Source organism: Oratosquilla oratoria, chromosome 16, assembly GCF_046742065.1.
Source record: "Oratosquilla oratoria isolate Oo_2021 chromosome 16, ASM4674206v1, whole genome shotgun sequence".
In the NCBI taxonomy this organism is placed as follows: domain Eukaryota; kingdom Metazoa; phylum Arthropoda; class Malacostraca; order Stomatopoda; family Squillidae; genus Oratosquilla; species Oratosquilla oratoria.
Window position 1 is genome coordinate 44,343,093 of NC_134792.1, and position 27,986 is coordinate 44,371,078.

The 27,986-nt window shown below is 38.8% G+C and overlaps 1 protein-coding gene across 3 annotated transcripts in view; it reads left to right on the forward strand.

Annotated features, from left to right (window-relative positions):
- The window catches only part of LOC143033765 (transcription initiation factor IIA subunit 2-like), a 36,128-nt gene extending 22,233 nt beyond the window's left edge, over positions 1–13,895 (forward strand). For all 3 annotated transcript variants that reach the window (XM_076199249.1, XM_076199248.1, XM_076199247.1), the window contains one exon: positions 13,235–13,895. In XM_076199249.1, the coding sequence (XP_076055364.1) occupies positions 13,235–13,293 (59 nt within the window). In that variant the 3' untranslated portion in view covers positions 13,294–13,895. The remainder of the gene's footprint in view (positions 1–13,234) is intronic.
- The last annotated feature ends 14,091 nt before the right edge of the window (positions 13,896–27,986 follow it).

Below are 27,986 nucleotides of genomic sequence, written 5' to 3' on the forward strand. Positions count from 1 at the left end.
AAAATACATAGAAAAAAAAAACGAACATAGAAAGGGAAGATTGATGTATGGAAAAAATATTTGATATAATAAACAAAGTTTTTGGAGAAATTTATAATTCAATAAGAACAATCAAAGTGGTATTTACATACCTGGACAAAGAAATGGTGAAGAAAATAGTGGTCACTTTGATAAGACCAAGATTGGAGTACGCAGCGACGACGTGGTCACCAATTACAAAAAAATGTATAACAAAACTTGAAAGAATACAAAGAGCAATTACGAAATTGGCACCAATACTCAGAACTATCATATGAAGAGAGACTAGCAAAACTTAAGCTACAGACATTAGAGCAAAGAAGAGAGAGAGGAGACTTGATAACTATTTATAGAATCATGAAAGGCATAGAAACTACTGATAGAGAGGATCTAATAAAATGGGATAGTAGAGATACAAGAGGACATGGAAAGAAAATCAAGAAAGACAGTTATAGAAGAGACCTAAAAAAGAACAGTTTTCCCCACAGGGTAATAGACGTTTGGAACAAGTTAGATGAGAAGGTAGTGTGTGCAAAAACAATACACGAATTTAAAAACAGTGTAGATAAAACGAGATATGAAGACGGGACACCACGAGCATAGCTCCCCTTCCCGTAAAATACAATTAGGTAAATACACACACACACACACACATATATATATATATATACATATATAATATATATATGTATATATATATACAGTTTGTATATATATATATATATATATATATATATATATATATATATATATATATATATATATATGCGTAAGTAACCACCACTAGGAAAAGTAAACTAACGAAACAAACGCTTTCGTATAATTACATTTTTAGTGCTGATACAAAGAAGGAATTATAAAATGAAGAAAAAAGGTACAGAATATATGTCTGAGTGAGACATGGTGAAGAATTTGGAGAGGTAGTGGAAGAAGTACACGTGACATTTGATACCGTCTTGGTAACCAACAAGGGACAATTGCTCATAACTGGTTTATTACAATTTAAATAATTTCGAAATTTCATGGCAAATATAACTACTTTTTACAAACCTTGATGGAGATTAACATTTATTCCCTTACTAGATTTGATCAAACTGCATTCAGTTAAATTTCTGTGATGTTATTGTCGTATGTGATGACTTTAGCGTCATCCCAGTCAACTGGGTGGTTAAAGTGATTCATGTGAGGTAAAACCAGATTACAAATTTAGATGAGTAAGTTATGATATTGTTAGTTTATTTACTAAAGTTCCTTTGGATCTTCTAATCTATCTAAAAGAAGAGTTAAATAAGCACAATTTACCATTACCCTCAGGCACCTTAATTGAACTGATTAAATTGTGTTAAAGACTGCAAGTTCCAATTTAATGATAAATTTTATTCTCAGAAATTTGGCATGAGGAAATCCTTTCTTCTCCGTATTGAGTGATTTATACATGGAGTTTTTTTTAAACTAAAATATTAAGTAAGATCATTCCCTCCAACATAATATGGCTGCGGTACATTGATGACATCCTGTCTGTGGCCCATTTAATTTAATGTAAGTAATTTTTTATGTAAACTTAAAAATTTTGTCAGTTCCATTAATTTCATGGTGGAGATAGAGAATGAAGGTATTTTGCCTTTCTTTGATTGTAATATCTACCGCCGTGAAAGTGAGTTGAAGTTTAGTGTAGATCGTAAACTAACCAATGTTTGTTTGTGTATACACTATTATTCCTCACACCCTGATGGCGTAAAGCGATTTGTTTTCTCTTCGATGTTCCTTAGGGCCCTACGCATTTGTTGTCCAGAGTACATCGATGATGAAATAAGATGTATTTACGATATTGGTACTAAACTGCAATACCCCACACATGTTCTTGATACAGCTTACAATTGTGCTAAAAGAACATTTCATAACTTTAGGTCAACTCAAACTCTCAATATGAATAACTTGCTAATTCTACCGTACCACGAGAACCTACAAAGCATTCCAAATATATTACGTAATTTCAACATTAATGTAGTTTTTAACAATAAGAATACTGTAAGACAATTCATCACAAATAATTCTGTCAATAGTGATAAAGGGTGTGTGTACAAAATACCTTATAAATCATGTAATCAGTTTTATGTTGGTCAAACTGCTAAAACACTCAAAACACGAATCAATCAACACAAGAAATACGTTAGAGAGGGAAACCAATCTAGCGGCATATTCAACCACATGAACCATTTTAACCACCCAGGTGACTGGGATAACGCTAAAGTCATCACATTCAACAATAACATCACAGAAAGAAATTTAATTGAATGCAATTAGATTAAATCTAGTAAGGGAATAAATATTAATCTCCATCAAGGTTTGTAAAAAGTAGTTATATTTGCCATGAAATTTCGAAATTATTTAAATTGTAATAAACCAGTTAAGAGCAATTGTCCCGTACTTGTTGGTTACCAAGACGGTATCAAATGTCACGTGTGCTTCTTCCACTACCTCTCCGAATTCTTCACCATGTCTCACTCAGTCATATATTCTGTACCTTGTTTCTTCATTTTATAATTCCTTCTTTGTATCAGCACTAAAGATGTAATTATACGAAAGCGCCCTGTTTCGTTAGTTTACTTTTCCTAGTGGTTATTTACGCATATATATATATATATATATATATATATATATATATATATATATATATACATATATATATATATATATATATATATACATATATATATACTGTACACACACACACACACACACACACACACACACTTTCAACGAACGGACGGCTTGACGAACGCTCTGAAGAAAAGTGCAGATTGAGGATACCAACGCAAAGAGAAGTGCCTTTTTGTATTTGCAGGGGGGGGGGAATTGCTCGTGAGGTAGTGGGAAAGTAAGGAAAGAGGAGAGGGGGAGGGATTACTGGGGAAATGGAAGATAATGAGGATGTGGAGGACTTGGCCCAGGCAGACGGGCGGAAGATCAACATGAAACGACCACCGGATGACGAAATGGCAAATAAAAATGTAAAGATTAGAAGTATAGAAAGGAGAAATACAGTAGAAAGTGACGAGAATATGTTCCAGGGATTTAAAGAGGGTGGGGGGGACACAACCCCCCCCAGACTGATAAGACTAGAGGAGAGAGTTGATAAGGTGATCGAGGACTTGGAACGTAAGTTAGGTAATGTAGGCTCCATTCTACAAAGAATTGAAAGATTGGAACAACTAGAGAAGGCTAACAGAAACTTAACTGAAGAAGTAGAGGACCTAAAAAGACAGTTAGGAAATGTAAAGGAGGAGAATGAGAAATTGAAGAAGAATAGTAATGAAAACAGTGAGAAAATAGCTACAGAAGCTAAAAATTGGAGAATAACTCAAGAAGGGAATAAGGTTTCATTCACTGACATAGTCAAACAGCAATTGAAAGAACATAATGAAGACTCAGTTATTAAAGTGATGAGACAGAAGGAGAATATAGTAAGAGAATTAGCTGACAAAAAGAAATGTATAATTATATTAGGAATGGAAGAGAAACATAACCCAGATAGAACCGCAAGAATCAAGGAGGAAAATGAAAGGGTAAGCAGTTTATTAAAATTAGTCCAGGAAGATGAACCAGAAATTATAAAGGAAATTGAGGAAAAATTCAGACTCGGAAAATATAGTACAGATAAGACCAGACCAATTAAGATTAAATTCAGGTCACAAACAACGGCAGAGAAAATTCTATCCAAGACAGGGAAACTAGCAACAAATGATCAATATAAAAAGGTATGGATAAAAAGAGAAATGAATAAGGAGGAAAGAGAGGCAGAAAAGCAGAAAAGAATTGAAGCTAAGGCAAAAAACGAGGAAAGAACGGAGTCAGAGAAAGAGAGATTCTATTGGAGAGTAGTGAACATGAAAATAAAGCAGTTCGACATACTAAAGAAAAACATAAGGGAAACAGAGAACACAATGGAAGTGGCAGAAAACTAAGAGTGTCTTACACAAATATAGATGGATTGATAACAGGATTGAATGAACTGAATGATTATTTGAAAGAAAAAGAACCGGACATAATGGGAATTGTAGAAACAAAATTAAAAGGCCCACTACCACCCAACAGTGTAGGACATGATACATACAATTATTGGATTAGAAACAGAGAGAAAAAACAAGGGGGTGGAGTTATGTTCCTGACAAAGAAGGATATAAACGTGAAAGGTGTCATATATGGAAAGAATACAGTAGAGATGATTATGATAGAAGTGGAAGACCGAGATAAGAAGAGCAGAAAATTTGTGATCAACTATGTGCCTCCGAAAACAGCCTCATGGGAGGAGAATGAACATAAAAGTATGTTAGAGGACACAAAGATAGCATTAACTAAAATAATGGAAGACGGAGGAAGAATAGTTATGATGGGCGACTTTAATTGCAAAGAAATCTGCTGGGAAGAAATGACAGTAAAGAGTGGTGATGACTCATGGGGAAATGCTCTACTTGAGATGATTACTGACCATTCAATGACACAATGGATACAAGAGAACACTAGGTATAGAAATGAAGAAGAACCATCGAGGCTAGACTTAATAATTACATCTGAACCTAGAATAGTGGACAAGATTGAATATAAAACACCAATAGGTAAAAGTGACCACATATTGATTGAACTGGAACTTAATGAAGAAAAATATATGAAAAGAAATGAACAATATAGAAAAGGAAGAATGATGTATGAAAAAACAAACTTTGATAAAATAAGAGAATTCTTCCAACAAGAAAACTGGGAAGAAATATACAAAGAAGAAACATCAGTGGAAGAGAAATGGAATATTTTGACAAAAATTTACAAAGAAGGAGTGGAAAAGTATGTCCCAAGACAAAAACAAGAAAAAGAATATGTAAAATGCTGGTACAACAAAAGTTGTAGGGAGTTAAAAGACAAAAGAGACAAAGCCTGGACCGGATGGAAAAAAGACAGAAGACCTGAAAAATGGAAAATATATACTGGTTATAGAAATGAATATGTACAAAAGTGCAGAGAGGAAAAAAGAAAATATGAAAAAGATGTTATAGAAAAGTGTAAAGATCAACCAAAACTATTCTACAGATTTGTAAACAATAAACTGAAAAACAAACAAGACTTGGAGAAATTAAGACAAGGGGGAGTTGAATACACTGAGGAAATGGAAATGGCAGAAATTATGAACAAACATTTTAAATCAGTGTTTACAAGGGAAAATATACAACCTGAAGAGATTGAGTGGAAGGAAAAAGTCCCCCCTATGGAAGAAATAGAAGTAACGAAGAATGAAATATTGACACACTTGGGTAATTTTGATGTCAGAAAATCGCATGGGCCAGATGAAATAGCAAACTGGATTCTGAAAGAATGTAGGAATGAACTGGCAGACAAAATACATAGCATAATAAGCAGTTCCTTAAAAGAAGGAAAAGTTCCAGAAGATTGGAAAAAAGCAAATATAGTACCTATATATAAAGGAGGAAATAAAGAAGAACCTACCAACTATAGACCAGTCTCTCTAACAAGTACAATAGCAAAAATATGTGAAAGAATTATCAAAAGTAGATGGGTAAAATACTTGGAAAAAAACAACGTACTAAATCCAAGGCAATTTGGATTCAGACAAGGACGATCATGCGTCACCAATTTAATATGTTTCTATTCAAGGCTAATAGATATAATACAAGAAAGAGATGGATGGGCTGATTGTGCATTTCTAGACCTAAAAAAAGCTTTTGACAAAGTACCACATAAGAAGTTGCTTAAGAAATTAGAATATGAAGGAGGAATACAAGGTAAATTGCTAAATTGGATGGAAGACTTTTTGCAAGAAAGAAAAATGCGAGTAGTGATAAGAGATCAGCACTCAAAATGGAATGAAGTAATAAGCGGTGTCCCGCAGGGAACAGTTCTGGCCCCAATAATGTTTGCTATATATATTAATGATATGGATGAAGGAATTGAAAGCTATATGAGCTTCTTTGCAGATGATGCAAAATTACTGAAAAGAGTGAAAACTGAAGAAGATTGTGAATCACTACAGAGAGATCTAAATAAAGTACAAGAATGGAGTAGGAAGTGGGAGATGGAGTTCAATACAAAAAAGTGTAGTATAATGGAATTTGGAAAAAGCAAAAACAGAATAACAGGATCATATAATTTGGGAGAAGAAGGAATAAAAAGAGTAGAAAATGAGAGGGACCTGGGAGTCATTGTTATGAATAATATGTCACCTGAGAAACATATAAATAAGATTTTTGGAGAAACTTATAATTTAATAAGAACAATCAAAGTGGCATTTACATACCTGGATGAAGAAATGGTGAGGAAAATCCTAGTCACCCTGATAAGACCAAGATTGGAATATGCAGCAACGATATGGTCACCAAGTACAAAAAAATGTATAAAAAAACTTGAAAGAATACAAAGAGCAATTACTAAACTGGCACCAACACTCTCAAAACTATCATATGAAGAGAGACTACAAAAACTTAAACTACAGACACTAGAGAAAAGAAGAGAGAGAGGAGATTTGATAGCTATTTACAGAATCATGAAAGGCATAGAAATTACTGATAGAGAGAATCTGATAAAATGGGATGACAGAAATACAAGAGGACACGGAAAGAAAATAAAAAAAGACAACTATAGAAGAGATTTGAAAAAGAACAGCTTTCCTCACAGAGCAATAGACAGTTGGAACAAGTTAGATGAGAAAGTGGTGTGTGCAAAAACAATACATGAATTTAAAAATAGTTTAGATAAAATGAGATATGAAGACGGGACCTCACGAGCATAGCTCCCCTTCCCGTAAAATACAACTAGGTAAATACAACTAGGTAAATACACATATATATATATATATATATATGGGGGTTACCAGAAATTAGAAAAAAAAAGTTTGAGTCAGTTGGGAACGTGCCTAAATAACCAGGACACGTGTTTGCGCAACTTGTATAACTTGAGCATTTGCCCACATGTGTTGGCACTCCGCCTGGCAAACTTCATTTGAGCAAATCAGCGCAGCAGCAGCCATACGAGCACTTCATAATTTGGCTCCAACGAAGTACGAAATGATTCATGTGTCTCATAATTGGAGCTGAATTGTGTTTGTACGACTGCTGCAGCGATTTTCGGACCTGGCACCTGTGAACCTGACGACAAGTGACATGACGGCCTTAGACCTGGAGATAAGTGACCTGGCATCCTCAGGTAAAGTGACCTGGCACTCTAAGACCTGAAGAGAAGTGACCTGGCACCATGAAACCTGGAGATAAGTGACCTGACACATTCAGGCGTGAGACAGATGACCTGACACCTGTAGACCTAGACAGATGACGTGGTAGCTGTACACGTGACCGAAGAAGCCCTGGAACTGTTACGTGGCCTTGAGGAATGCCGAGTCTGTGGAGGTGTCGTATGTGTGTGTATGTTTGTGCGTGTGTGTGTGTGTGTGTGGGCGAAGAGCTCAGTGTACCTCGTCTCGGCATTCCAGGCGATGGAAATTACTTCCATTTGGCAACAATATTGGAAAGCCACACAAGTTGCTTGTAATACGTATCCACGTTTTCACGGAATGTAGACTTGCATAATAGCGCGGCCCGAAATGGAGTGGAGCTGAAATCACAACCTGAACCTCCTGAAGGAAGACGGGGTTCCTCCGAGTCGTAGGGTCTCGACCTCGGGACCTGGTGCCCTTAATAAGGGCTTATAGAACTTCATGAGAAGGTCCACAGATCGAAAGTTAGTGAGAGTGAGTGGATGTTTAACGATTAGAATTAGTGAATAAGTGAATTCTTCATGAGGCTAAAGGACAGTGAGGCATAAGAATGGGGGTTACGCGAGAAAACGGGAATCCTTACTCTTAGGTAAACAGAAGTCCTATATGGTGGTTTTTCCCCCCCACAGTCGTCCGCGTAGATTAAATCGTGACAACTTAATCGAGTTTAGCGATGGAGGGTTTCTTTCCATTTGAATAATATCTTAAGTAGCATAGGACACTGTGTAGGTTTTATGCAGTCGATCTTTAGGTAACTTCAGTAACGCCTCTACGGACCAGAGTCGCGCAGGTCTGTGGTTGGAAACTCGTACCCATTCGAAGAAGATTATGTCCCCTAAGGATAGAACCGGTGGTTATCGGCGACGGAATATAGAACACTTGAAAGCTTCCACTAATACTAAAATCCGTTACTGTCTCCCTTGGGCAAAGGTGTATGGTGTGTCTACAGAACAGATCACAATATTATCCCTAGGTCTCGACTCTCATTCGGGTGGGTAGTAGCTGTCGATCACGAGTCTAGCACATGATCCTGAAGCATAGTGTGCGTTTCCACCGTTTTGTAAAAATGCGATTTGCCACCAGGACATTAGAACCACACTCCCACCATTTTCACCACCAGTACCACCACGGTTGATAAGGGCGAGGATATTATACACCAAAGCTGTGTCTTTGCACTTAAAAAAGTGCGAGTTCCGGGAAGCCAGACAATGTGAGATTTGGTCTGGAATACAGTCCGGACAAAAGCCCTGAACTACTGGGTCTCACTCATCCAGTAGAACATTTATCCCCGATTCTGTGCCACCCCGTTGAGCGATAGAATATCTGACAGTGCAAGGCGAACCCTGAATAAGAAGAAGAAAAAGAAGAGGAAAAAAAAAAACATCTATGCAATGGCAGACACTGCGAGCGCGGAGCGAATCCTGAGATTGCTGCAAGACTTTTATCCACTGCTGTGTCACTTGGACCTCCGGGCAAATAGACATGGACCTGATGAAGAGGAATGTTTGAGCCTCGGCCAAGGGTCGGGGAATGTTACGAAAGAGAAGAGCAGTTGGAAACTGTGGCCCTCGGCTGTTCGATAGCTCTGCTAGCTAGCATGAAGCACACTCCAGATAAAAATGAAAAAAGGTGTCATTAAGCACAATCCAGAGAAGAACGAATAAAACTAATTTGAAAAAAATAGAGAAATACAAGATTGAAAATGTGAAATATGAATATATACACAAGTCAACATAGATGACGGGGGGAAATGACAACTGCGATAGTTGTATTGATCCTGGATAGAGGACGAAAAATAAGTTGCAAGTACACGCGCGCGCGCGCACACACACACACACACACACACACACACACACACACACACACACACACACACACACACACACGCACACGTGAAGTCTACTTCCATCGCGACAGTCACCAGTAGCAGCAATATATTGCTCATGATAACGACATGTGTGCTTTGTTCCCTTGCCGCGCGTATCGCGATTCTTGGAAGCGCGATAGGCGGCAGATCCGTCACGGGGTGTAATGTACGGCGCCTTTAAACCGCGGGAACCAAAACCAGATTCGGGAAGGTTTCGCTTGTACGCGGAGCCGCGTCTGTCTCTTGCGCTGTTCATTTCAACCTGGCAGAGATTTATCGCGAGGGAAGAGAGTCCGTGATGGGAAGGGTGATGGCAGAGGTATGGCGTTCATTGATTTCCATTTTCAGTTTGTGTGTGTGTGTGTGTGTGTCTGTGTGTGTGTGTGTGTCTGATTCTCATTTATTATTAGTTATATGTCAATTTATTATTATTTACTATTTACCTTTTTGTTGTTTGACTGTGCCTATGCGTTTATTTATGTATTTTATTTGATACTTACATTATTATATTTTATTTATTTATATATTTATTTATTTATTTATGCGTTTATTTATGTATTTTATTTGATACTTACATTATTATATTTTATTTATTTATATATATATTTATTTATTATTATTAGGATTTTTTTCGCATCCGACCTAGTTATGGACCAAAAGGTCTCCTGTCGGCATGCTCCGCCTTTGTAATCCTTTGCCTTTGTGTGTGTGTGTGTGTGTGTGTGTGTGTGTGTGTATGTGTTTTCGATACCTCTACTGATGGAGCTATTTGTTACTTTCTCCGAACACAAACCCCAGATGCTCTACTCCCGAGATCCATTTCCGTTCAAGAAATCGTATTAGGAACCATTTTTTCGAAATTTGTCCAGCAGTGCAAAGATGAAAACAAGGCGAAGGAAAATAAAAACCAAATAGAGTAGAGAAAAAAAGGGGGTGATGGGGTAGAAGAGGAAGAAGAAGTTGAAGAAGAAAATTGCGGAGTCGATGAAATATGAAAAAAAAGAGAGAAAAAAAATGAAAAACAAAAATTCGGCAGCACTCTTGAAGAAAATTTCATAAAATCTTTGCCCTCTTAAAGGAAACGGAGCATAAGATGGAATATGACGTCGCTAACAAACACGACAGCCCCCTCCCGAACCATCTGCGGCAGATGGCACATCTCCCAGAGGGTGTCAACACTCAGATGGCGCCGCTCGCATGGGTTCACCGCGGTCATGGATCACGGGCTGGACTTGTGACCGGCAGCTACCACCCTCCCCAATAGAGAACTGAGCTCGGATAGATCACTGGGGAATACACCTTACACCCATGCCATTTGCTCAGGGGGAGACGTTAATGGTGTGTAATATCAGTGGAATCTTCTCATCGTAAACGTAGCGCGAACTCGGCACCGCAGCGTGGCAGCCCGGGACGCTAACCACTACACCAGGGTTGCAATTACGTCACGGAGAGTCGAACCTGAGTCTCACACAAACCACATATAATCAAGTCTATAATATTCAGATGTACACCAACCCATAAGGGGGGGGGGGGTGCTGTGGAAGGCCAATAATACCGCCACCGTGGTCCCTCTGCGTTTCGTTAAAGGTGACTAAATGGGGCGGAAGGAGAGGACTAGACCCCTCTCCCCCCCCCCCTTTTTTTTCTCCAGCGAAGGATCGAGCAAAAGTTATGAACTGCATCAGCTACCCCGTTGATGAGGGGGAACAGAGCCTCGTTTTATGAATTATACCTTTATTCTTGTTGCCGCTTAGCGATTTTATCCAGCTGAGGGAAGCCACCACCCCCTCCCCCTACACTGAAAGGGCTAATAATGAGACCCATGGCACAGGACCTGCATGTGAAGTTGAGCGATGGAGCCACTTATCGCTCCAATATCAGGAATTGTACGCCGAAGTTGTTCCGATGGATGGAAGGAGCAGAAACTTACGCGGAGGAAGTAGAGTCCGTTAAAAAAAAAAAAAAAAACGTTATAAAAAAACCGTTAAAAACCGTTTAAACGCCTTTGCCGTCGAAAAGAACTGGAAATAAAAAAAGGCAGAAAACTCCGGACCGAGAATCCTTTCAGTTTTGTTGTGGAGAGAGAGTAGGCCACTCGATAGGGTCCGGGAAAGATAGGGAGCTGGGATACTTATGGTATACAATATCGAGAGATTTGGCTGGGGCGGAACGTATTATAGGTATAGTGTGGGCAGACGAGGAAAGTGGATGAGGGGGCTGGTGGTAGATGGTGGATTGTAAATTCACCCCACCCCGGGAAGAGTTTCCTCTAGGTATATGGGTGGTGGTGATGGTGTTTTTCTGAGGGGGGGGCGTTATTTTGACTTATATGGGTAAGAAGCCTTCTGGTATATAGTGCATGGATAAGTATTTCAGAGAGTGGCAAAATGGCAAATGAATATTTAATCAAATAAACTAATAAGTCAATGAATAAATAAATGTCCACAAAGGACCGTTGCAGGAAATCAAAACCATTTGCTGGTGTTCGTTTTTAAAAGTTAAATGGTGAAACGTTCCCTCCATGATATAGTATCCTGTGACGAGGGACAAGAATACTGCCAGTATGTTCCTACCTGTCGTAAAGGGCGACTCATTGGGGCAGAGCGATGGTTTTAGGACACCACTCCTCCCCTCACAATCCCTCATCATGCAGGAAGATTCGAGGCAAGAGTTGAGCTCCACTACTCCCTTCTTGTAAGGGGATTTGGGGTTGTTTGTGTGTGTACATATATATATATATATATATATATATAGATATATATATATATATATATATATATATATATATATATATATGTGTGTGTGTGTGTGTGTGTGTGTGTGTGTGTGTGATGGGGCGGGGATTGGAGATGGTTAAAGAAAAAAAATGGAAGATAAGCCAGTTGTTATTTACGGACGACACTGCGCTTGTGGTAGGATCAGAGGAGGGATTAAGGAAGTTGGTGACAGTTTGGGAAGGTGTGCGAAAGAAGGAAGTTGAAAGTAAATGTTGGTAAAAGTAAGGTGATGAGATGTAAAAGGGGAGAATGTGGCAGCAAATTGGAAGTGAGTATTAAGGGGGGAGAGACAGGAGGAAGTGGATAGCTTTAGATACTTGGGTGCAAATGTAGCGGGAAAGGGAGGAGTGGAAGTGGAGGTAGAATATAGACTGAGAGAAGCAAGTAAATGCCTTGGGGGATTAAAAAGTTTAATGAGAAATAGACATTTGGGAATAGAGGCTAAGAGGAGATTGTATGAAAGATTGTGCCGCCAGCACTGTATGGGGCAGAAACATGGAACATAAGAGAGGAAGAGAGGCGTTTGAATATGTTTGAGATGAAATGCCTGAGAAGCATGGTAGCAGTTTAGGTTGGATAGAATGAAAAACGAGGAGGTGAGGAGGAGAACGGGGGTGGAAAGGGAGAAGGGAGATAGGGTTGATGAAAGAATATTGGGATGGTTTGGACACATGGAAAGAATGAGTGAAGAAAAATTAGTAAAAGAGGTGTGGAAAGCAGAGGTGGAAGAAGTGAACATGAGGGGGCGACCAAGGATGAGATGGATGGATGGGGTAAAAGGGGCATTGGAAAAGAAGGGAATGTATGTTGAGGGAGAAGATAGAAGATAGGGGTGAGTGGAGAATGGTTGTGTATGGATGATGCTGTGATGTATGGAAGAGGGTGGGGGGGTGAGGGAGTATGTATGAGAAATAAATTGACGCAGTCCGAAGGGATTTCTCCCCGTCTTCTCCTTTTCTGCATGAGAGGACGGAGAGGGATGGAATGGGTGGGAGTGGATTTTATGCCTTTGTTTTTTGGCTATTTCCCTTGCAAGGGGTAAAAAGCCGTTGGTATATATATGTATATATATATATATATATATATATATATATATATATATATATATATACACACACACATACATATATGTATATATGGGAGGTATGCTCACAGGGCAAAGGAATAAGAAGCTTGTAGTGCAAGAAAGGTCTGGTCAGGGAACCATTGTAACTTAAGTCTTTGGACAAAGTCCACGCCAAGTCTATGTTGGCACTAAATGACCCCAGCCTTTTATTTTCCCTTTCTTCTTTTCAGTATTTTCACACATGGACAGCTTCCCCGAGCCCAGCTGCGAGCAGACCAGCTGCACCTAGACCAGATTTTGTATAGAAGCTGCAATCACGGTGGACAGTCCGACATGTGATGTGACGTGTGTGTGTGTGAGATGGAAGCTTCGATCCCCATCTCGTAGCAGAGGCGTGTGGTCAGTCTTCTCTCGACCCGACAAAACATTGTTTGACCTGATCTGACCTCACTTCCAGAAATCTCGGCAGACCTCACTGGTTAGATGGTCAACGACCCTTTCGTGAACCGGGTCGCGACCCGGAGAGGTCCTGTTCAAGCCTGGGGGCCTCCTTGTCCTCGGCTGAATAAAATTGTCGGGCGCCTGCCAATATTACCATAGCCCGGTCCTGGAGTGGACTATTGAGGCTGAACTATTACTACTGCTACTACTACTACTACTCGTAACACTACCAATATTGTTACTACCACCACCGGTTCCACCACCTCAGCCACCATCACTATTACCAACAATACTACCACCATCACATCACAATCACCATCACAATTACTGCCAGTATGATTATTATTTTTATTACGGAGTAACTTTAGAGTGTTTTGTATATAAAGACTTATCTTCATAGTTATGTTGTTACGGGATATTGTTCAAGGAATTACCGTTCAATAAACTTGTTTTATGTCTATATATATATTTTTAATCCTTGTCCTGTGGTAGAGGGATAAGAATACCGCCAGAATGTTCCCTCCCTTATAAGGTGGACTTGAGGCTTGTGTATTTTTAACCATGACTTGGAATGTGGACAAAAATGAATTACCCACTCCATGCCGGGTGTGTGTGTGTGAAAATTTCAGCGATTTGAAAGGAATAGCTTGACAGTTAGGCGTCTCCTTGCGTAAGTTCTTCACTAGATTATCAAATTACTGAATTCAGTTTGGAGAGAGCTCGGCAGGAGTTCTCTTCACAAATTCTGTTGAAGAGTTGATTTGTTGTCCTTCAATACTGTTGAATTACTTTTTATTTATTTTGTTTTCCTCTGTTCGTGTCTGCATCCAACTAAGATTTTCAGTTGAACAGTCGGAGGAATTATTTGGTCTAATACCCTCACCAAATGGGGAGATTCTGTGTCATTTTTATTCACGTCCTGGGTGTCAAGTTCCCTGCAATAGCAAACTGCACGCGCACACACACACATACATACACACACGTGGGGCCATAGCCTTCACTCTACAACCGAAACTTGACGTTTAAGGGATTGTCTCTCCCAAATTGAATATGCGAAACTCGATTATTTGGCTCGTATATCTGTCTCCCGAGCGTTCTGGTCCCAGCAGACGTGACCCTTTATGGAGACTTCGATCACGCATTCTCTATCGTATTGTTCCAACAATTTTTCTGGCCATCCACAAGCGACATGACGTCACGCGCTCATTTCACTGACCTCGTTCGTTCGATGGCCGGCGGGAAATATATTTCTTTTTCCATCGGCCAGTGTCGACATTCACCACTTCAAATGCAGTCAGGCGAGGGCACTATAATACAGAAAATATAAGTATTATATGTACACATGCGAGATAACAATGTAGTGTTGGCTCTATTCCTAACTAAAAATGCTTTATCTTTACGTTCGTGTGTTAGATGTTGACTACAAAGTTTAATGCAGTAAGTACTTTAGGAAGTATCATGACATTAATACGAAATAGTCTCGCTGTGCTTTCTAGGGCTGGAAATTAATCTACACTCAAAGAAGAAATTGTTCATTCTTTAACCTCTACTGTCCCTCCCTTCTGCTACCCTTAAAAAGTCTCCTTTTCCACCTCTATGGCACTGTTCACACTAGCGGTGTGAACCGCGCGGAAACCGCGTCAGTACCGCATAGTCAAGTAAAAATGCGCCGTTGTATGAACGCTTCCATTGACTTGCATTTTAATTGAACCGCGGCGGTTGTAACCGCTAGTGTGAACATGGCCTTAAATTCCACCTCTTCGACGCGATATTGTCCCCAGAGATAGAAGCGCTGGTTATCATAGACGACATGGAATTACACTATGACGGACGATACATGAAATTCTCAGATATCGACATATGGGTTAAGAGAAAATTGTCGTCGTATATTTTGTAAAGAGAAAAAGTATTGTGAAGAAATAAATGTTTGAAAACCAAGCAAGTACACTGTATACGGCACAGAATCATTTAAGATTAAGAATAGGGAAAGCTATGTACCAATTGGTTGACCAGATCATAGCTCTTAAAATATAAATAGATAGATAAACAAATAAACATAAATAGATAAATAGACACCGAGGACAAAATTAAGGAAAAAGATTGAGTTACACGCTGTTCCAGAGATGAATTTCCCCGCATGTCTCATCAACCATTAAGGTTTCGCGATATATTTTTCCAGAAAATGGAATTGGTCGTCTGAGGTGTCTTTAGCGAGAAATGACATATTACGATGCAACATATATATATATATATATATATATATATATATATATACAATATATATATATATATATATATATGTATTGTAACGTAATATTAGATATTACGTCATATGTGTAATTATGTTATAGAATTGTGTTCCTTTGTATTACATAACTATGTTCATATTTCTTATCTATGTATGTATTGTAACAATGTTAAGCAGTAACGCCCGTCCACTATATGTAATCTTGCCTACGTGCGGAGAGGTGCGCACTCTTGTAGAACAAACAGACAAGCGAAATCCTGAATAGTTCGGAGCGCACAGATTTGACAGTTACTAAATAAATAGATTGTTCAAGCAAGTCGAGGGTCCTAAAACTACCCATGTTGACGTGTTAACTTACCCTCCTCCTCACCCGCACCCTTAACCGGAAGTATCCCGCTTCCGGTCCAATGGTATATAAGCGGTTGAAACCGCTCATTCCTTGTCATATTCCCACATATTGATCTCTTGATAAAAACTAGAAGGTTTAGATTCATGAGACTATTGGTGTGAAGTGATCACCCTTTTTGCCTACATTACGTGTCTGATATACATTGCATTACTTTACTTATATTTGTACTTATTACTTATTCTGATGCATGTTCCTGATCTCTTTGTACTTAGATAGTACCATATTGTATACTTATCTTGTTTCTTATTTGAACGATAATTTCCATATTCTTATAATCATGTAACGGTCCCATTGACCCTACTGCCCATTCTCTTTTGTGTTGATTGCCTGTAAATATTTTCCATTAATAATTTCGTTTACTAGTTTTATCGCTAGTTTAATATTCCTTTCCTGGAATCTTCTTTGTTACTTTTACTTCTAGTCTTACGAATTATCTAGGCCCTGACCAGATAGTTCAGTCCTACAGTGGCTACTAGAAGTGAGCTGGTTCTTAAGCACTTGGCCGTTATACGTAACGTATCTTCACATACCAGCCGCCCGTAACAAAGTGGCGACCCTTGCCAAGGATATTGGATCAGGTATTTAACACATTCTTATAGAGATGGATGATATAGTTCAAGAATTCGTTCAAAATCCCAAGGTAAGTTTCTTAAAGAAACAAACTAAAGACACTTTGATAGAAATAGGCAAGCACTTTGGAGTAGACATTGATACAAGTTTGCGAAAGAAAAAAATACTTCAGGAACTCGTTGAAAATCTGATCGAAGATGAGATCTTATCTCCAGAAGAGATTACAGCTATACAAATTCCTTCAAATAGGTTAGAAATAGAGGCACGACTAACCGAACTTAAGATTAAGGAGATTGAATTAAAGGCAGAATTTAAAGCTAAAGAGGAGGAAACTAAACTGAAACAAATGCAAATTGAGGCAGAATTTAGAGCTAGAGAAGAGGAAGCTAAAGTGAAACAAATAGAAAGAGAGGACGAAACTAAAATCAAATTGGCAGAATTTAAAGCTAGAGAAGAGGAAGCTAAAGTGAAACAAGTAGAGTTAGAATTAAAGAAGACAGAAGTAGAAGCTAGGATTGTTGATAGACAACCCGTAGTTCAGGAAGGTCATATAGATATTTCCAAGTATGTAAAACTTTTACCCAAATTTTCAGAAGGAGAGCCAGAAATTTTCTTTCTTCAGTGGGAAAAATTGGCGCAACAGTTACAAATCCCTAAAGAAAATTGGCCATTAATCATTCAAACACAATTTAAGGGTAAGGCTCAGCAAATTTATACTTCTCTTTCAGAAGCAGAAAGCGAGTATGATAATATGAAAGCTTGTATTTTAAAAGCTTATGAACTAATACCAGAGGCCTATAGACAGAAATTCCGTAATTATAGGAAGACACCTCAGTTAACATACGTAGAATATGCGGCTCAACAAGAGAGGTTATTCAATAGGTGGTGTTTGGCTAGTGAAACGGACACCTTAGATAGACTTAAACAGTTGATTTTATTGGAGCAGTTTAAGAATACCTTAGAGACAGATCTTAGGATTTTTATAGATGATCATGTTCCCGAAACTTTAACTAAAGCTGCTGTATTGGCTGATGAGTTCACACTAAATCATAAACCTAAGTCAAGACAAATGGAATCCCAAAAGTCAAAGTCATATATTCCAGATTCAACAAAATACTCTGATCCTTGGTCCCCAAAGAAACACTTTGAAAATCAGTCTAGCCCATCACATTTCAGTTACAGGTCTGATTTCAATCAATATCCTCCAAACCAACTTTGACAAAGAATGGAAAGGTTTAAGACTAATCCCCCTGTAACTTGTTCATATTGTAAACAGGTTGGCCATCACATTTCTAATTGCAGAAAGAGACTGACACCCTCATTCTCCAATAAGACACCAACTCTTGTAAGTAATATAAAATCAGATGATTCAAAATCCTCTATTCAGGATAAACTACCAAAGAAGCCGGTATTGTCAAGTAATGTAGAACCCCCCTCATCAGATCATGATCCTTGTTTCAAACCATTTGTATCTTCAGGAACTATATCTCATAGTAGTAGTTCACAACAATATCCTATTTCCATACTCCGAGACACAGGAGCAAAGCAAAGTCTGATTTTAAATTCTGTCTTGCAGAATCAGGGTGAGTCATATACAGGTTATGATATATTGATAGAAGGAGTTGGAGGAATTGTAAAATGTCCATTACATAATGTTTTCTTGCGGTCTGATTTAACAACCGGAATGGTTAAAGTAGCAGTAGTAGACTCTCTTCCCTTAGTAGGAATATCCTTATTGTTGGCCAATGACATCGCTGGAAGCAAAGTCATTTCTCCCTTAATAACAAATAACCCTAAGACCTCAGTAGAACCTTCAGATAACTTACAGTTGTTTCCCGCTTGTGCTGTAACCAGATCTCAGTACAAGAAATCTGAAGAGGAGACCTATAATTTAGAATCCCTATTCTCCCAAACTGACCCATCTTCTTCTTCACCAGTTTCTCTATCTAGAGCAGAATTAATCAAAGAACAGAAGTCAGATCATTCTCTTAAAAATTTGTACGAGATTGTTTCATCTCCAGAAGTTGAAAATATGTCACGAGGTTTCTATATAGAAAACGGAGTCCTAATGCGAAAATGGAGAGCATCCACCGCAACCGCTGACCAGCCATGGCAAGTAAGGAATCAAATAGTCCTCCCTCTTGGTTTCAGGAATAATGTTCTAAGATTGGCTCATGATACTCCCTTAGCAGGTCACTTAGGGGTAAGAAAGACCTTGTTCAACATAACCCAACATTTCCATTGGCCCACGGTTGTCAAAGATGTTGCCCAATATTGTAAAACATGTCATACATGTCAACTTGTAGGTAAGCCCAACCAGAAAATTGTAGAAGCTCCACTCCATCCCATTCCTGTAATGGAAGAGCCATTTAAAAAAGTTCTTATTGACTGTGTAGGACCTTTACCTCCTTCAAGTAAAGGAAATCAGTACATTCTCACAATCATGTGTATGAGCACTCGTTTTCCAGAAGCAATTCCTTTGAAAAATATTAAAGCTCAAAACATAATCAGAGAAATGTTGAAATATTTCACTATGGTAGGATTTCCTAAGAACATTCAAAGTGATCAAGGAAGTAATTTTCTTTCCAACAAGCTTAGAGAAACTCTTGTAACACTAGGTATAAATCATGTAACTTCCTCCGCCTATCATCCTCAATCACAAGGTGCTCTAGAGCGCTTTCACCAAACGCTCAAGACAATGTTAAGAATCTTCTGTGCTGAGAACACTCGAAATTGGGAAGACGGACTCCCCTTTTTGTTGTTCGCCACCCGAACAACAATTCAAGAAAGCCTTGGATTCAGCCCGTCAGAATTAGTCTTCGGTCATGAAGTCCGTGGTCCCCTAAAGATACTTCATGAACAATAGATGAAAGAAGAACCACCAGTTCCTTCTTTGAAATACGTGTCCCAGGTCACCGAGAAGTTGTTAGAAGCTTGGAAGTTGGCAAGAGAGAACTTGACGAATGCTCAACGAGTAATGAAAGGTCGGTATGATAAAAATTCTAAACTTAGAACTTTCTCTCCAGGAGATCAAGTGTTACTTTATCTTCCCATACCAGGAGATCCATTGCAGGCTAAATATAAAGGACCCTATGAAGTCTTGTCCAGAGCCAGTGATCTCAACTACATAATCAAAACCCCAGACAGAAGAAAGAGTTCCCGTCTCTGTCACATAAATACCTTAAAACCTTATCATTCCCGAGATCCAATTCCAGCTTGCAGCTCTACCACAATAGAATCGGAAGAGCCTCCTGATAACCTGCCTAATCCTCCTGAGATTCCCTTGGAAAACTCTCAGATACTACAAAATCTTCAGATAAAAGTAGGACACTTATCTGAGAAACAAGGTAAAGACATTCTTTTCCTCTTAAGAAGTTTTCCAAAATTATTTCTAGATTCCCCAAGATTCACTTCTTTGATAGAACACGAAATAATTCTAGACTCGCCAAGGGCTATCAAACAAGCCCCTTATAGAGTCAATCCAAAAAAGAAGGAGTTCATAAAAGCAGAAATAAACACTCTGCTTCAACAGGGAATAATTGAACCCTCCAGTAGTCCTTGGGCATCTCCTTGCATTCTTGTCCCTAAATCTGACAATTCTTATCGCCTGTGCATTGACTACAGGAAAATCAATGCCCATACTAAGGCCGATGCTTTTCCTATCCCTAGGATAGATGATATCATAGACAGTCTAGGAACTGCCAAGTACGTATCCAAGTTGGATATGTTAAGGGGATACTATCAAATCCCTGTACACCCTCGCTCAAGAGAAGTTACCGCTTTCATTACGGAAGAGGGATTGTTCCAATTCAGAGCAATGCCATTTGGGCTTAAAAATGCCCCTGCCACTTACCAAAGAATGATAAGTAATCTTGTTGCAGGATTGCCAGGAGTAAAAACTTATCTAGATGATGTGATAATATTTAGTCAGTCTTGGACAGAACACATTGAACACCTAAATAATTTCTTTTATAGAGCAGACCAAGCAAACCTTACCATCAATTTGTCCAAATGTGATTTCGGACATACACAGGTCCCCTATTTGGGATTTAAAGTTGGAAATTCCCAAGTGTTTCCAATAGACGCCAAGATAAAAGCCATCAATGATGTACCAACACCCACTAATCGTAGAGAGGTACGTCGATTCCTTGGAATGAGTGGCTATTATCGCCGTTTTTGTCCAAATTTTTCAGATGTAGCAGAACCATTGACTGACCTGTTGAGAAAAGACCACGACTTCGTGTGGACACCTACCTGTGAGACGGCCTTCAAAAACCTGAAGTCCCTTCTCACTAACGCACCAGTTCTAAGGGCACCCGATTTCCAACGACCCTTTCTTCTGCAAGTCGACGCCAGCGACACCGGTATCGGTGCCGCCCTCTTGCAAGAACACAATGAAGTTCTTCACGCTATCGCCTACTACAGCAAGAAGCTGTCCCCTGCGCAGAAGAACTACTCAACAATTGAGAAGGAGACGCTCGCTTTGGTCCAGGCCCTTATCCACTTCGAAGTCTACCTGGGTTCCTCAACTACCATTCAAGTATATTCGGATCACAACCCCTTAAAGTTCCTACAGACTATGAAAAACAAGAATCCGAGACTTACACGTTGGAGTTTATTTCTCCAACCCTTTAATCTCACAATTCATCATATAAAAGGCGTCTTTAATGTTTTAGCCGACGTCCTTTCTAGAACATAGCTTTTCAACAGAAAGTGAAAAGCTTTCCCAAACGGTGGAGGTGTAACGTAATATTAGATATTACGTCATATGTGTAATTATGTTATAGAATTGTGTTCCTTTGTATTACATAACTATGTTCATATTTCTTATCTATGTATGTATTGTAACAATGTTAAGCAGTAACGCCCGTCCACTATATGTAATCTTGCCTACGTGCGGAGAGGTGCGCACTCTTGTAGAACAAACAGACAAGCGAAATCCTGAATAGTTCGGAGCGCACAGATTTGACAGTTACTAAATAAATAGATTGTTCAAGCAAGTCGAGGGTCCTAAAACTACCCATGTTGACGTGTTAACTTACCCTCCTCCTCACCCGCACCCTTAACCGGAAGTATCCCGCTTCCGGTCCAATGGTATATAAGCGGTTGAAACCGCTCATTCCTTGTCATATTCCCACATATTGATCTCTTGATAAAAACTAGAAGGTTTAGATTCATGAGACGATTGGTGTGAAGTGATCACCCTTTTTGCCTACATTACGTGTCTGATATACATTGCATTACTTTACTTATATTTGTACTTATTACTTATTTTGATGCATGTTCCTGATCTCTTTGTACTTAGATAGTACCATATTGTATACTTATCTTGTTTCTTATTTGAACGATAATTTCCATATTCTTATAATCATGTAACGGTCCCATTGACCCTACTGCCCATTCTCTTTTGTGTTGATTGCCTGTAAATATTTTCCATTAATAATTTCGTTTACTAGTTTTATCGCTAGTTTAATATTCCTTTCCTGGAATCTTCTTTGTTACTTTTACTTCTAGTCTTACGAATTATCTAGGCCCTGACCAGATAGTTCAGTCCTACAGTGGCTACTAGAAGTGAGCTGGTTCTTAAGCACTTGGCCGTTATACGTAACGTATCTTCACATACCAGCCGCCCGTAACAGTATGTATACACATATATACCAGAAAGACAATAGTAGTAACAAAAATAACAAAACTACATCATCAGAATCATCAACATCAAGAATAACAACAACAAATAACAAAAACAACAACAGTAATAATTGCAAAGGCTAAACTGACAGCTACAGGTAAGTGGGTGAAGACAATTTAGTATTTCATGTCGACGAGAAGAAAGAAGAAAGAAAAGGAGGAGGACAGGGATACAGGGTTAGGCAGACATGATCAATGAAGACAAAATGATACAGAAGGAAGGTGATGAAGATGGAAGAAGACAAAGAAAAGGGAAAGAAGAAAGGGGAGGAAGAAAGGAAGAAAAGAGGAAGGGGGGGGAGATACCAAGAGACAGGCAATGAGAGCGGAGGAAAAAGAGTAATAAAGTATAAACAATAAAACGAGGAGATGAGGAAAAGAGGAAAGGGCCACAAAACAACGGAAAGAAAGGGTAGGATTGAGAGAGAACGAGAGAGTGAGTGAGAGAGAATTAACATGGAGAGAAAGGGCCTAATCGAATACAGCAGCCTTGTCAAAACTGGACAGCATTCCCGTCAGGTGTGAGTGTTCCTCTTCACAGACGTGTCGGTGACACAAGTTTCCTCGCAACTTGGTAAAGGTTAAGTTGACATCAAAACATACCGCTTGCAAACAGTGCTTCATAAACGTTGGACGTAGTAACATTGAATGTCTGCCAATCCTTGACAAAGTGATAATAAAAAGATTTGTCAGCCAAACCTCAAGCAGTTTGATAAATACTAACATCAGGAGGGATACTATAGCGTGCCAAGTATAGACAAACTTTAAAGTATAAAGATAAAATTTTCAGTATCAACTTTCATTAGTCTTCAGTAGTGAAAGTGAGGAGCCCACGCCAGGAGGCGCTGAGTAACTGCGGCCGAAGCCGTCACCTTCGCTCTATTATACGCTCGCACTGTTGGGGGCGTGTAACAACCAGTCACTGCTGGGAATCGGAGAGGATTGCGGGATTCGAACCCACAACTAGGCTAATGCGAGGTCAGCATGCTTCTAGTTTGGCGTAGATAAGACCCAAAGACTACTGCTACCGTACAACAACCAAAATAAAAGGGAAAAACGCCTCCCAGTATGGAAAGGGGTTCTTCCAGATAGCCTAGCCCCACTCCCCCCTTCCGTTACCAGGAGGGTGGGGGTGGGGGGCACGGTGAAGAAAAGAATCGCCTGGCGGCTACAGGAGCTAAAGGGAAAAGTGCAACCCGGCACGGAAGGACAGGAGGTAAACTCTTTATGAGGTCACCGTTTCGATAACTTATTATTTTTTTTCTGAAGCGGACCTCCGTGGGCTGTTTGTTTTTGTGGCTTTTAGAGTGATTTTTGGAGCTCTACGTCACATGTTAAAAGAAAAAGAAAAGAAATATATATATATATATATATATATATATGTATATATATATGCTAATAAGAACACGGGTACGTGTGTTCACTTATGCAAAGTAGACCACTTGGAAAAAAGAAACTAACCAAGAAGAGCGCTTTCGTATATTACATCTTCAGTGCAACAAGTACATAGTAATAGATATGCATAGATAATATCTAACTATTAAAAATAAACGCTTTCGAAACCGTGCCCAGATGACGATTCATGTTTGTGTGGACGTGCCCGGTATAAGGGATTTTTCATGTGCGGTTGTACCCCAATCGTGGTCAAGGTTGGACGTTGGACACAATGCCTCTGCCCGTAGCAGCTTGGTTGAAAAGACGTAATATGCATTATTGGAAGTGGGTTGCGGATGAAAAGAAAATCAGTAAGATGGAGATCAATATGTCAGCGTCTTTAAAAGGTTTGTTACGGAAAGAGCACCGTGAAAAATTTCCTTCTTATTGCGATGAAAAGGGTTAAACCCCGTGATAGTGAAGCCGCCATGAAAAGGCGACAGCGACATTTCTGGGCTTGGGTGACAAAACAAAAAAAGATTGACAAATCCACTATTGACAAAGTTCTCAGAGCACAGTTAACAGAAGAGCATAAGAAATGCCACCCCGAATATTACGAAAAGTGTAAAAACCGACAATCTACGACATGCGTCGCGGAACAATCTATACAACAATTCCAACGTATAGCCTTGGTTTCAACGAGATGTTACGCAATTCACCAACATACGAGTACAGTGATAGTACAATAGATGACCTGGAACCGTATAGCGGGGATATTTCTTCCGAGGTTGTAGAAAATTTCAAGAAGCACTATTACGCAGGCTACAATTTTTTTTTTGTGGTAATGGTGGAAGAGGACACAGGCAATACCAGTTGTACTATTTAGAGCGTAGGTTCAAGACATTTAAAAGAAACGCCCGAAAAAACGTGTTCGCTATGAAGAATGTGAGGCGCCAGCAAGAAAAGAAGAGGGAGCAAAGGAAAGTAGAGTTAAGAGACCTGAAAAAGATCCAAAAAGAGAAAAAACGGTTACAAGCGGAAAAGAATGAAGTGGATATTAAGCTGCGGAAAACAATGTTAGAAAAAATGAAAAATAATGAATCGGAATACATCTCCCAACAAAAGAAGCGGATGGGTGGGTCGGAATGTTCACCAAAGGAATTGAAGGACTACACAGAGCAGGAAAACCGTGTTCTCACTAAAATGAGGAACCAACGTACAGTAATCGCCAAAAAGAAGACAGCTGAGGAAAGTAATCCGCGTGGGCGTGCGCATGAGAATGTGAAGGGATCGTTACGCGAAGCAGACAAAGAAGTGAAACTAAATGATATAGGGGTTTTGGGGGGCAGAAAGTGTAAAATATGCAATGCGCTGCTGTGGAAAAATGAGCTCCAGACAATATGTTGTAACTAGGGGCAGACGCCACTCACTGTACCAACCGAGATAAAGGATAAGGTACTCAAAGATCTGTACAAGGGAAAGTCGCCGCTCTCTAAACGTTTTTTTCAATAATTTAGTGGGGTTGAATAATATGTTCTCATTTACGTCTTTCTCGACTTCCAAAAAGTTGGAAAATGCAGCAGAGTCAGTGATGTTTTACAAGATTTAGGGTAGGATATATCATAGGTTGTCCACGTTGGAAGCGAGCGACCCGCGCAGCGGGTTTTGCCGAAGGACAAGCACCCCTGGCGTAGCCAGGGTTGGCGTAAGCCAGGTGCTTGTATACATGAAAAAAGGAACAAGGACAGTTTGAATAAGGGTAGCGGACAATTACCCCCTGGAGGGCGGAAGGTCAATGTCAATACACTAATGATGGTGGGGCGACATCAGGTCACAGTCGCCAGGGTCAATGCTTCCACTAATGATGGTAGGGCGACATTAGGTCATAGTCGCTGGGTTACATTTTACCTGATATTATCTTACTAATTTCTTGACAAATAAAATTATCAAGTTTATATAAGCCCTTGTGTAGGTTGGTATTTTGATCACTGGTGGTATGAATCAAACTACACTCTATTAAGTTTCTTGCTATTATGTTGTTGGTATAATAGATTGCCTGGGCATTACCCCAATCAACTGGATGATTATTTAATTCGATATGCTTGAATATTCCACTAGAATTATTGCCATCCCTAACATTTTTCTTGTGTTGTTCAATTCTAATGTTTAAGGGTTTGGCAGTTTGACCTATGTAAAATTGATTACACATTTTGCAAGGAATTTTATAAATGCATCCTTTTTTTAATTTCAATACTATTGTTGATGAGTTTATGTTTTACTGTACTATCATTTTTAAAAACTACCTTTACGTTAAATCTTTTTAATAGTTCTGTGATACTTAACAAATTTTCTTGAAATGGTAAAATTAAAAAATTATGATAATTAAAAGGTGATTTAGGCTGAGGAGTTAAAAATTATTTCCTTGCAAAATTGTAAGCAATATTAAGGAATTGCTTAGGGTATTTTAATTCTAGCCCAATGTTAAAAACATTTCTGATTTCGTCATCAATAAATTCAGGACTACAAATACGAAAAGCTCTTAGAAACATTGAAGAAAAGACTTTACGTTTAATATTATTTGGATGAGAATAATAATAATGGATATATGAACTTACATTGGTTGGTTTACGATATACTTTAAATTTAAGGCTATTGTCATGACGTAGGATAGTGCAATCTAAGAAAGGTAAGGTACAATTTTTCTCAATTTTTAAAGTAAATTTAATAGAATAAACAAGGGTATTTAATTTAGTTAAAAAATCATGGACTTTTTATCTTCTGGCCAAAGACATAAAATGTCATCAATATACCTAAGCCAAGGGATGTTAGGGGGGAAGATTTTGTGTAATATTTTAGTTTCGAAAAATTCCATGTATAAATTACTTAAAACTGGGGATAAAGGGTTTCCCATACTCATGCCGAATTTTTGGGAATAGAAATTACCATTGAATTGAAACTTACAATATTTAACACATACCTTAATTAGTTCAATCAATGTAGATGATGGCGATGGAAGAACATGTTTATTAAGTTCATCTTGAAGGTAAAATAATAAATGATTTATGGAAACTTTTGTGAATATATATATATATATATATATATATATATATATATATATATAGAGAGAGAGAGAGAGAGAGAGAGAGAGACAGAGAGAGAGAGAGAGGGAAAGAGAGAGAGAGAGAGAGATCGAAATAAATTTATCACTTTCAAATCCCCCAATCCCCAAATGATGGGGTTTTGTTCAACAAGCATCCAGGGACGCAGGAGTGGAAATCAAAATAATATAGCCTGATGTGTCTGGGTTGCATGCACGGGGAGAATGTGAGAACTGCAACAGCAGGGGAATGTCGTTTTGTTGTGCATTTCAGCCAGCTCATGAAAAGCCGCTTTTATTTGTTACACGAAATACAATTTCCCTGTGATAAGCTGACGCGGTCACAGAGAAGCCACCACGCTCCAGGGAACCCAATAATATAAATAAAAGATATCTGCGCATATACATATACATATGTGTGTGTATATATTCCGTGAACCTGGGCAGTGACTCCTCTCTGTTACAACTATTGAAAACTCTCTTTGCTACACTGCATCAGGGTTTTGCTTCCTGATTCAATCTTCCTGGAAACGTAATAATTTTTTCTTTTATAGTCCGTGAATTGTAATACGTTTCGTTAGAACATTTCCAAGATCAAATGACGGTGAAATCTAGCGATGTAAAAGTATGATATTGAAGGTGTACGGGGACAACAGTATAATGTTCAGTCTGGTTTTACACAAAAAGCTACTGAGTGCGGTGCCTGCTAAAGGCGACGGAGTCCACAGACAAAAACTGAGGCTTATGATATGATATGTACCACATTACACACCAGCACTGGTGGCCATTTTCTTTTCGAGGGTTTCCGAAATCTCTATATGGTGGATGTCGTATATATATTTCTAGTATCTCTATATTACAAAGGCGGAGCATGCCGACAGGAGACCTTTTGGTCCATATCTAGGTCGGATGCGAGAAAAAATCATAATAATAATAAAATAATAAATAAAAACTATAATAATGTAAATAACAAATGGTGGGTGTCATATCTTTATATTTTCCGTGTTTTCTACTAGCATTTTCCTAGTTAGGGAGGCGTTAGTTGAGATACGGTCAAGACATTTTTTCCAAAATCCAAGAGGTTCCTCTGAGGAGAATGGAATCGTATGACATTTTGAAAAAAAAAAAAAAAACTTTAAGTGTGACAAACATCAA